Source organism: Syzygium oleosum, unplaced genomic scaffold, assembly GCF_021117445.2.
Source record: "Syzygium oleosum isolate NSW1041296 unplaced genomic scaffold, Sole_v2.1 Sole_v2.44, whole genome shotgun sequence".
Taxonomy (NCBI): Eukaryota; Viridiplantae; Streptophyta; class Magnoliopsida; order Myrtales; family Myrtaceae; genus Syzygium; species Syzygium oleosum.
Genome location: NW_026607528.1, coordinates 2,011,037 through 2,023,622, shown reverse-complemented (window position 1 = coordinate 2,023,622; position 12,586 = coordinate 2,011,037). Strand labels below are relative to the sequence as shown.

The following is a 12,586-nucleotide window of genomic DNA, read 5'->3' as shown; positions in this document are numbered from 1 at the left end:
ATAACGAAAATTGCGACGGATATAATATTCGTTGCTACTTCCGTCGCACAAAATTGCGACGGAAAATCAATCCGTCGCACATTTGCGACGGAAAATTAGTCATCGCTAATTTCCAACGGAATTAGCGACGACCAACATTCCGTCGCAATTTTGCGACGAAAGTTGCGACGGAAAATAATTCCGTCGCAAATTTGCGACGGATTATTTCCGTCACTAATTTGCGACGGATTTCTAAATCCGTCGCAAAGTTTGTCGCAAATTAGCGACGAAAAATTCCCCGTCGCAAAAATCATGTTTTTTTGTAGTGGTTCTAAATTCATACAATGGCCAAGCGGAATCACCCGCGACCCAATTGCACAACATTTGCGAATCTTTCCATAACCATCCTTAGATCGGCCTTTAACGGCCCAAAATATTCCCTCGCCAATCCTTATGGTCGAAGTGTCAATCCATGGCCAAGTTCTTAGGTCTACGTCTTGATTCCTAGCTAGCCATTCCCTAACGGTTAGTCTACTCGAGAGTGATAAATTCCGAGCGAGATTTCACTGAAAGTGCATTGAAGAAATATTCATTTTATAAATCCCGAAAATTGGTCGAAATTCAGAACGTCACAGGTGTGGACACCCAAAATATAGTTTGTCTAGCGTCAAACACGTGAACAACACATGTAGCACGTGGGTATTGTTATAAGTAAGCCAACTCATCAACAAGTATAGGGACCAACATACATTGGCTGACAATAGTATTCATCGACACCACGTGTTCAATTGTTGAAATACGGCGACGGATAGCTAGTAGTGGCTAATATGAATGTTAGCAATGAATGTTTAATGAAAATGTATTAATTAGCTGCTTTGAAGTTTAAGATCGATAAAACAGTTGAAGCCAAAGACACATTTTTTGAGGGAATGGTTACTGTTTGAAAATCGGACCATTCGATGAAGCAATTGAGGGCCAAAGACACATTTTTTAAGGGAATAGTTACCGCCTGAAGGCAGGATCCTGGGACATATATGGCTACAAGAAACCACATCATGGGGCAATTTATGAACATGGGGTTTGTGGAGGCATAGACACGTGGAGTTAACTGACAGAAGTTACTTGGAGATTTATAACCACTGAAAATTGTCGGAAGGTAGTTACCACAAGCCATTATAAATACCGCCAATCAACCATCAGAAGCCCCCTGCGTACAAATCAAACCAAAAGTTATTTTTCAATTATCTTCATGTATTACACTTTAACTTTCCTTAGTTATAGCTTTCATTTACGCTTCATTGATTAAATTCCGACATGTATTTTTATTTCGATGCTGCATCGTCGATTAAATTCTGGTGTAGTATCTTTATGTTATGTGTCGTTGATTAAATTCTGACTTAGTTTGCCTGTATCACGTTATGTCATCGAGTCTGTAATTTTCAGGCCTTGTCGACGATTAAATTCCAGCTTGGTTTGAGATTGTAAAGTGTCGTTTGAATTGGAGAGGTTGATGCCCTTTCGCATAAGATATTCTCTGTCCGAAATTAGCATAGGACCCTAATTTCTTCACATTAAAAGATGAAGAACTACTTTCGGTTAAAGATCTTTTGTTGTTCTGTCGTGTGAGCAATTATGATGAAACATCTTTTTGGCATGCCTGATGGGACCAGCGCTACTAATTGGAGAGGATACTATGCCACATACTGTGAGTCAATCCAATTCTGATAATGCCGGTGGTAGTTCTGCACCGCCGCCAACTAGTGAGAGAACAGGACGCGCCGAGTTATCAATGGCGCCATTAGTGTTGGATTAACTAGAGAACGAGGATGTGGTTATTCCGAGGCAACTTACTGAAGAACAGAGGAGGCAAATGGAGCCAAGTCCAGTGATGTTGTTTGCTATGAGGAGAATGCTGAAGGAGCACCATAATAAGTTGACAAATCACACGACAGAACATTTTGTAATTAGGCCCTTGATTGTCAATACCTACCGCGAGTGAGTGCAAGGGCGGCATAAAACGTTAAGTAATTCAACTCGGCCTCTGGCCAGCCACGTCGCTACTGTGTCTACCGGGTATGATTCCTCACCTCCTACTCAAATTACTTTTGGCACTGTTGGGCGGATCATTCTGCCTCCACTACCAATTAGGATCCTACAAAGGAGTGAAACTATTTATACAACCCAGACCTAAGGGCCGATGCTGACCAATGGAAGCAATCTCCCGAACCCATGTCAAAGCGGCGAAGTAGTGGGTGTGACCAGACCTTTGGGCCAATTTTGACCAACAGGGGTAATTTACCTAATTTACTTGTGGTCGGTTTCACAGGGAATGATATCGGTGGTTTGGTGAACTAAATCCTCAGCACAATGCACCATTGCCAGCTTTTGAGATGAACGACCACTTGGTGCTATGCCTCAACCCAACCTCTCACCTATCCCTAATGCTACCATCGACAACCAGGGTGCACTTCCAATCCCACCTAGGGGCAGAAGATTCCATAACCAATACAACATCAACCAACACCACAACTACTCCCACAAAATGTTCCACTTCCATTTCCGCAACAGATTCCACAACCATTGCAATATTAACCAGTACCACAAATACTCCTACAAAATGTTCCACCTCCATTTCCGCAGGAGATTCCATAACCATTCCAACATCAACCAGCGCCACAACTACTCCATTTCCGAAGCAGATTCCACAACCATTACAACATCAATCAGCGCCACAACTACTTCCACAAAATGTTCCACCTCCATTTCTGCAACAAATCAAACAGCCATTGCAATACATATAATAAGCTTTACCACAACCTGTTCTTGGAGCTCAACATGTCGTAGCCCCTACTACATTCGCTCCTAGTCAAAATCAGTTGGTGATAGATTAAGTGATGCGACAATATGGATGTGATATGGGGTACATCAAGCCTGTTTACAAGAAACCGTATCCAGGCTAGATGGATGCGATACCTTATCCAAGAGGTTTCAAGATTCCAGAATTCTCTCTTTTAATTGAAGAAGATGATCAATCGATATATCGAACATGTTAGCTGGTTTATCACATTACGTGGTGATGCTACGCACGGAGATCTTTGGAAATTACAACTATTCCCATTATCATTGTCCAAAACTGTTTTCACAAGGTACACTGCATTACCAGTTTCAGAGAGCTATTTCATTGTCAAATTCTTTTGGGAGCAAATGGAGAGGATGTTTCATAATCAGTTTCAAAGAGCTATTCAATTATGTCTATGGCAGATTTGTCAATAGTGAAGCAGCAAAACAACAAATCAGTGGATCAGTTTATATCTCGATTCAAGAAAGCACAAAATTAGAGTCTTGTGCCATTGCTCGAGAAAATTTTTGCAGACTTGGCTTTTAATGGATTAAAATTTGACATAAGGGAAAGAATACTAGGACAACCATATTATAATCTTTTTCAATTAGCAATGGTGGCAATCAAACACGAAAGTCTGATAAAGGAAAAGGACAAAAGACAAGGTAGGCAAAGTGATGTGAAGTTCATCGATGGGTTGATCTCGATGACGATATGAATCAAGCAGAAATTGCTGAGATAGTTGCGGCTAAAATGGTGATCGCTAGACCATACACATGCTAAGCTCTAAAGCCGGCAAAGACAAATGAGAAGCTGAATATCATGACTAAATAGGGTAGATGTATTTTTTTTTTTAGCCGAAGGCCTAATAAAACTGACTGAAGGGTAGGTCATACCAAGCAAAGAAGAATTAGCGGGCAAGAAACACTACAAGTGGCATCATTCTTGAAGCCACAACATTGTCGATTGTATCATGTTTAAGAAAAATATTCAAGGGGCAATTCGACAGGACAAAATTAAGTTTGCAGGTGAGAAATAAAAAGCTCCCATGGAGGTTGATGTTGACCCATTTCCCATCATGACTGAAATGGTGTCTGTAAAGTCCAAAGGCAAAAGACTACGGCAACCGAATCTTTGTGCTTGATGCAAGTAAGAGATTGATCAAAGCTATTAATCTTAAGGGAAAACTCCACAAGCAAGAACTTCGATCCAAGATACTAAGAGTGGCTGTCGACAAAGTTTCGTTAATCGCCCTAACACGGTCAATCAACGGAGTCACCCTAAAGTGTTGAACTGCGTTATTTACCCAAGGGGCAACCACTAAGGAAGAAATCATTCAAACAATGGTACGAAGATGGAGATCCTATTATAGGCATTGAAGAACCTAGTGGTAAGTTCAAAAACTACGTTAGTTACAATCCACCCCCTTCGTATCCTTGCGACGTCACCCCTTCTAGGTGGGGAAAGGAGTTTGATGAGTCTCTTGAAGATATTAGTTCATCGGTATTGTCTTATCGTCAATGGATAATGAAAATACCATACGTCCCACCAGAGGATTAGGGTGCGTATGGTAACGTTTCTATTTCTGGGAACAATTTCTTTTCAGAAATAGTTTTTTCTATTTCTATTTCCTGGAAGAGTTTCTGAGCAAAATAATGCGTTTGGTAACTGCACAAAATTTCTATTTCTAGAACAGAAATGCGTTTGGTAACTGCACAAAATTTCTATTCCTGGAATAGAAAAAGAACAGAAATGCGTTTGGTACAACCAAAAAAATTTCTATTTCCAATTTTTTTCATTCAAGTTTATATCTTTTATTTAAGTGTAAGTACAAGTTATAAATGAAAAAAACCAAGAAGCATTGTTTATTGGTTTGTCTAATCCTTTTTAACTCACACTACTTTATATATATATAAAATTAATTATCGTAATCTTTTTATTATTCTGAATACCATATTTATCTATTTCAAAAGTTTCTTCACAACCGCTATTATAAATACTATTTATTCTCATATTAAATTACCAAAAGATAAAAAAGAATGCTTACATCTTAACCATGTGTTAATTGTTTTTTTTACCAATAAATAAACAAAACAAGAACTCATCCTACGAATGTGAAGAACTCTCTAGGTCAACATTGACAGTGCTATAATATACAACAGCTGACGTCACTAATTTTTGTCACTTAAGAAGATTATACATTTCTTTCTCTTTATGAACTCTTTCCTATGATGCATAGAATTCTTTGCCACTATATATATATATATATATATATATATATATATATATATATAAAGAACATTCGAAACTCCATATACGACATTATAATAACACGTGGATGATGCCGATTTTAGTGGACGCTTGAATATGATCCATTCGATTTTTTAATCACTTAAATAGTCACAGTAACTTTGAAAATTGATTTATATAGACATGAATCCTTAATTTTCTTATAATGATTAAGTTTACAAAATCAATTTAAATTTGATTGTGACTTATATATATAAATATTTACATCTTGTTTTCATCCAATAAAATTGAACATGTAGGTGAAGGAGTAGTCTTCATTTGCAGCAAGAAAAACGTAGTTGAATGCCAACACTCCAAAGAGATTCTCTATACTCCTAGTACTAAAATATCCCATCAACTCATGCTTTGCCAAATATTCAAAGCTTGCCAAATCTCTGTTTGAAATGCTGCACAGGCTTTGGATTTAAAAAAATACAACGATAATAATACTTGCTAATTAACAAAATGTTGCCAAATATTTATAAACAACATAACAAAAGTCAGAAACATAAAGTCATGGAATCTCAGGCATATTGTGATTCCTTGCCATTTGATTTGCAATATTTTTCTTAAGCATGTTCATCTCAACTGCCTTCTCATGCCACTCATCTGCATCCTCCACTTGTGTAGGTCCAAATGGGTAGTCCGGATCTCCATATAGGGAAAAAGGCTCGGTCCACTTTGCATTGAATACCTCTTTCTGTGATGCCATTTAACCTTCACTAGTTGAGCATCATATGAGCCATGCATTAAATCATACCATAGTCATATAGGAATTACACGCAATACTACATTAAATCATAACATTGTAACCACCCAACATTGGCCACCACAGTTGCCCCTAGAAAGGAATTAAAATGGAAGTGAATTTCATCAAATAGGATTTCTATTATTGGCAGCCAGAAAATGTAAGTGCCACATGGATACTCAGCCAACATTTTCCATCTAGTGTCATGAAAGAACCAATTCAACAAGGCAGAATGACGAGTGACATTAAGAATTTCCACATTTGAACCTAATAAACAGATATTGTAATCACTTCTGCAAATTAGTATATAATCCTTGTAAGAAATTCTTCAGGATGAAGCATGTCATTCCATAAGACCTCATTTTCCAGATGATTATCCGGCTAAAGGACATATAAAGAAGCACAAAAGTTACCACTGTTGCCGTAGTTTTCCAGCAAGAGGATCTAGTTGCTCTTGCTTCTCCACTTCAACTGTTTTCCCCTTCTTATCAGCTACTTTTGCCACAGACTTCTTTAGCTGCAGGTGCCTGAGCTCAACAGGCAGCAAGTACCAATTTAATCAATGCAAAGTTAATCTGAGGAGTTGAACAGAACAAGCATCACAAACAAATTTGTCCTCTATAACCCTTCCTCTTTGTTCTATTTTCCTCCAAAAACCACACAAGAAAAGACTGATAGACACAAGAAATATCATGCTTCACAGGGAGAATCCAATCAAACAAACCAAGTGCAATTGAGACAAGGAATAATGTAGCGTCCATACACAAGAAATATCATTCTTTATTTTTTTTTTCAGTTTTAGTTAATCAAAATGAAAGATCACCATTTCCACATAATCACATCCCAAACCCACCCACAAGAAAATGCTCAACAAGAGAAGCATATATACTGTGCTTCTTATCTCATTCAAATCATTCCCCTGGAAACTTACTAATTGACATTCAGATGAGATGGACATACATTTCAAGATTAACAGGCAGCAACCTTAAAGAAAACAATAAATAGCTATTTAACATTTTGCCTGGAGCAATAAGAAGCACAGTGGCCCATAATATTTGGAGGGAGGAATGGAGGGAAATGAAGGGAGGCCAGACAACAAAGGGAAAGTTGACACAACAGAATAACTTGATTAGCATCTGGAAGTCTTCCTTCGTTTGGAGAAACTTTTTAATCCTACAGGTAGAAAAAAACTTAGTGAATAAGGCACTCGTAAGAATTATCTTGCTCACATGCAGCTAAAACATAGTACCTTTCTTCCGGGAACAAAGTCGACAGTGGGACCTCTAGTGACTTCTACTGCAACAACTCCTGCTAGCTGAAACAGGCATTTCGCTCATAATGATCAATACTTGCAAATTGATAAATCATTTTTAATAGTAACCACTAGAATCGATCAGCTATATATAACATCATCCAACCACTAATCAACCAAGAACAATACCAGTTGAACTAGACAGAGGAGATTTCCTACAAGCAACTGAGAACTAAATGCCCAGGGGATTGAAAACAAGATAGATAAAGATTTGCTCTTAAAGCATCTGAATATGGAGAATATGTGGGTTATGCCAATTAAGGGCTTCCATACGTGCATGCACATTAGTTTTAAAGATGTTGCATGCTGGAGGGAATAAAACTTCAAAGTTAAATGGCAAGAATTCGAAGTCTTTTTCAAACTAAGCTAGTCATATCAACAGAGATTTCGTCCACCTATTGGGAGAGGCGACTCGTAATATGTAAGATGGAAGAACAAATCCTTTAAACAGTCTTTTCACCTGGTATAGATCTACGTATGTAATCTTTGGACACTTGGACTTCACCTCCTCTGTATCCAACAGAAAAGCAAATGTAAATATACTGACTGAAGTTATATCTCAACTCCATTCACAAAAAAACTCGATTCATCAAAGCTATGACATTATCCATGATGGGTTCGTACAGTTGTATAATTGAAACTCTTATAATCATAACATATCTACAGGGTAACTCATGTAAAACATATGCAAAGGTCTTAGAATTTCCTTGGTCGACAATCATGGAAGCATTAGACTGAATACTAAACCACCCATCTTAAGCATGCTCTCATAAACTGAACATAAGATAATACATATACCTCAACTTTATGAAGACTGTAGGGATTTCTTTAAAGAAAGTATCAATGTCTAAAGCAACAACTATCTTCATGCATTTTATACTGATGAATATTGGAAATATATCTAAATTTGGTTAGATGAACCTAACACTATGCCACAGGCAAGTAACAAAAGTAAATCAGAGTACGCAGATTAAATCCCGTTGATAAGTCCAGAGTATAACGTTAAGCCAACTAAAATTGCAAACGCTCTGCTTGGCCCTTCAAGAACTTGTAAGTACATAGCATCATGTTAACAAACTTGTTAACCGTCTTCGACATAACAGACGACGCGCCCCGCACGTGTGCACTAAACATCGTAAGATGATTAAGTCAACCATTACTCATCAAATGACACACAACATAGGCAAAAGCAACTCCTCCCACAGCAGCAAATGAAGGAAAGCTATAATTGAAGTATTAGAAGACATACGTCCATGGAAATTGGACTCTCAAATCTCCATGTACCTACATATATTTAGTATCAAACGAGCATGCAACGGGACTCGCACAATCACAACCTACAATTGCATGCTCGTCCTCCAAACTGCCGTCGATGCATGAATAGATGAACTCCAGAAACTACTTCAGGCACGGATGTCGAAGAGGCGTAGACACCGCTCCGCCAAAGGAATCAACACCGCGAAGGCAGAGAAACCTAAAGGCAGGTAGCTCAGAAAGAGCAGGGAGCGCTCACCACAGAAATCAAGAGCGATCTTCAAGCCAGCATTGGCACCGTGGGAGTACTCTTCCTTGTTCCGAATCGAGCCGTTCGGACCGGCGGTCTTCGTCCTCGCGTCGTAAGTCCCGGCGTCGTGCCACCTGCAAAGACGAATCGCCAGAAACCGCCAGACATCAGAAACCGCGGGGGCTAAATCCGATCGACGGACGTCCGTCGCCGGCCAATCGAGGCGGGGACGGAACCGTAATGCGCGTAATCGGGAGCTCGAGACCCTCGAACCGGGAACAAACACCACGCCGGCCCTCGAGGGTATTCGGTTGCTGGCAATCTCGCGCGGGGCGTTCCAGCGAGCGAGCGAGAAGGAAGGCCGGAATTGCACCTCTACCACGAGTGACGGGGGTGGTGGCCGGTGCTCTGCAGACGACAGATGATGGAGGAGCCGAAGAAGCCGCTGCTCGAAAGGAAGAAGAGGTAAGAAGTAAAAATTTTAGGGTTTACATAACCCTTTTTACCTTTCTATTTCTATTTCTATTTCTGTGAAAAAAACAAGTAGATATTTTCTACTTCTTATTTCTGCTTCAAATCTATTTCTTGATCACTTTTTTATTCCTGAAAATAGAAAAATAAAATAAGTTACCCAACAGGTTTCTATTTTTTTTTTGTTCTAGAGAACAGAAAAATAGAGAAACAGAAGCGTTACCAAACGCGCCCTTAATGGTTCGAATCTGGAGAAGTTCGAGGACTAAGGGACAATATAGCAACAAGGGCCACAACCCCTAGACAAAGTTCAATGGCGAAAGTTGGACGGGAGGCGAAAGTCACCTCAGTCCGACGGGGGCGCAATGGCAAGTGGTGACGTCAGAGGCCAATGAATTTCGACAGCAAAAGTCGGCGAGGTACGATGGAAGCACTGTGCAAGAGGATTCAGGAGAGCAAGCGACGGCAATCGACAACGATTGAGCAACTGCGACAGTGAGGGAGGACTGTCAAAGGGAGAGGTGCGATAGTGACCAAGGGTTGAACATGACAGAACGAAGGGCACTGTTTTTTGTTGAGCCGTGGAACGACATCGTTTTGGGACTATTGGTGCAACGTCATTTTTGTTGACCCATGAAACGGCATCGTTTTGGGACCATGGTGCTACGTTGGATGAAGCGGTGTCGTTTTGCAATTCCACGTGGATGGGATTTTTTAAATATAATGCCAACTCATATAAAAAAATTCAATTAAAAAGGCCACGTACTAATTTTGACAGGAATTTCTCGCTGTTGTCACTTAAGTGATCGTCTTTTCTTCGATTTGGCATTAAGTGATTCGGCAAAAACTTTTGGCACTAAAGTGAGTGCCGTACATAACTTTTGACACTTCTAATATTCTCCCTAGATTAAAATGCTCCGAGCCAAAGTTCATGTAATTTGTCATTGAAGTTTTCAAGAACTCAAAACCTTCAATCAATTTGGAAGTCCAGGAGGGTGCATCTCAGTTCTTCACAATGGCAAGCGGTGTGCCTCCTTACGTCCTCTACACCCCCACCATTTTGTTCTTACCATGGAGAGTCCATCCTCTTTGCAAAGAGAGCCTGTGGAACTTTTCAGAGTGGGCACGTGAATCATTTGAACCGATGTACCCGATATTGCCGTAGTTCTACTTCTACTAGCTCAAGACAATGCCTTTCCTTTTATGAGGTAAAGCTCCCATTCGTTCGCAGCTCAAGAAATCTTAAAAGCTCGAGTCTTTTACCCTCGGCTGAAATCAGAGGGCCTCTGAAATCAATGCCTTTCTTGTTAAGTCTCTGTAGTCTTCTCACTTCTCACATCTTCCTTTCAGCTTCTCTTGCAAGATAGTGTCAATCACAAGCAATGCATCTGGAGGACTTCGCCTACGAGCTCTATCGCCAATAGTCAAGTTGTTCCTTACTACCTTTCGCTTGTAACGTGAAACAAACAAGAAAGAAATCGAGTGTATGACGAACAATGATGGTAAATCAGGATCTCTCTGCCGCGTTCCTCTACTTCGTGCCCTATCCCCTAGAACAAATTATTGTAATTCTTTTGTTGCCAATCAATCGGGAAGACACAAAAAGTCCATTCAAACCAACAATAATAGACATGAAGCTATATCACTTCTGCCTCCATGGGAACTCAATTAAGTCCCCAAAATGGGGCGACCAACGGATATTCCAAGAATTGGGTTGTATGATTATCCACGACAACGAAATTGCAATTGTTTTGCGGCACAATGCAAGTGAGGAACTAAAAACGAGCTTGTTTCTTCAAATAAAGCAGTGGCATTCTTATTATTTCTCATGCACATTCTCTCGAGAAAAACAAGTTGAGCGATTGAACCATACACTGCTGTGACACAAACAGGTTCAGGAGGCCAACTTGTTTTGAAAGGCCATCTATACAAAATCATATTTTCATACCACCGGCATCGTATCTCTTTCAGACAAACCCACCATGTAGCCAAACACCGTCACTATATTTGGCACTGGGATGATTTCAATATAAAAGCGGCTCATGCAGCTTTTACTGAGCCCAAAAGTTGCAAGCTCCCCATAATGTCTTTCCACCTAATGACATTTTCCCGCAAAAATTGACTCTGCTTGGACATTCCCAATGCCGAAGCATTAGTAAAGCTCCATAGATCCCACGTACAGATGCTTCGCCCATGGCAGGCCTCCCAATAAAATGGTTGTCCATCACATGCTTTCTTTACCTGAAAAGACTTGGAGAATTCCTCAAATGATCGCATCGACTTGAAACAAAAGCAATAGCATGCTTTCAAATAAATATCAGTACTCTGATGAGCATAATGGCCCTATTCTTCCGAAATGCTCTTCACAGAATTGCAAACCCATCAGATGAGCAACAGTTAGCCAAAAGCAACTGGATTGAACCCTTATCTGCATGAGCTGGAAGTTACATATATTGGGCTAACCATTGCTTGCACATATCAAGCACAGGGAGTGCATTTGCATGCAATGCCTGCAGAAAAGAGTAGGCATAGCATTTCAGGATCCAAAAGAATAACTGGCTCTCACAAATTCATCAACAATATCAGCAGACACAGCATCAAGCAACGGCAACTGTTGGTAAGTGATAACTTCGACATGTGGGCAGTTGTATCAATTGTAAGTTATGAAATCAAGGTCCGTGAAGATCTCAAAGTGAATTTACTTTGAATTATGGACAAATGGGCATTCATGCATCTGAGCTAGTTCAAGCCTATACGTCAAAACCTCCTTTTCCATGGAAAAAGGAAAAGGAAAGAAAAAGGAAGATTGAGATGCAACACATGGATCAATGATTAGCATCAAAATTCTTAGACATGAGCAAGAAACCAGTGCTCTGCACAGGAAGATCTGGATTGAACTATGTCTTTCAAAGAATGCAATTACCAATGTTGTAAGATGTGCAAAATCAGCCATGTGTGTATTCTTGTACCAATTTTTATTGCTATTCGTCATCCTTCTTTTTTTCCCCCACATTTCGAATATGATTTATTTCATGATCTTCGACCCGCTAATAGAATGATAAGTAACAAGAGCTCTTCCAGTATCGCTTATTGATTTCATTAGACACCTTTCATCTGATTTTTTTTTACTTATATCAGTTTACCTCGGCAAAACGAAAAACTATACGTGAAACAAAAATAAACTTTAAATCAGAAGCACTCCTTGCCCTTGCTTTTAAACTGTGAAGATTGACTTGCTCTTCTAACAATAAAAATAATCAATCTTGCTCCTCTAACAATAAAATAATCAATCATACTCTGTGAAATGATAGTTTAATATCCAATTTTTTCTACTGCTTTTGGTAATCACTTTCCTTCGTCTGATTGGGATAAAGGGAAAATTATTCTTTAGACACAAATATCTAGACTGCAGAAGTTTCATTGAGTTAAAAAGTATTTATTGGA

General features: G+C 39.5%; 1 protein-coding gene and 1 long non-coding RNA gene across 3 annotated transcripts in view; both read right to left on the bottom strand.

Moving 5' to 3' along the window:
* Positions 1 to 5,774: 5,774 nt before the first annotated feature.
* Positions 5,775 to 9,144, bottom strand: LOC115684250 (uncharacterized). 2 transcript variants are annotated; one of them, XR_008815243.1, is made up of 4 exons: positions 8,681 to 9,144; positions 7,105 to 7,170; positions 6,269 to 6,382; positions 5,775 to 5,824 (listed from the first exon to the last, which is right to left on the bottom strand). It is a non-coding gene; the product is annotated as an uncharacterized LOC115684250 (long non-coding RNA). The 2 variants fall into 2 exon arrangements; XR_008815244.1 differs by having other exon boundaries at positions 5,784 to 5,829.
* Positions 9,145 to 10,910: 1,766 nt separating this feature from the next.
* LOC115684245 (uncharacterized) overlaps positions 10,911 to 12,586 on the bottom strand; it is a 39,406-nt gene continuing 37,730 nt past the window's right edge. The window contains exon 36 of the mRNA XM_030608985.2: positions 10,911 to 11,652. Within this exon, the coding sequence (XP_030464845.1) occupies positions 11,587 to 11,652 (66 nt within the window). The 3' untranslated portion in view covers positions 10,911 to 11,586. The remainder of the gene's footprint in view (positions 11,653 to 12,586) is intronic.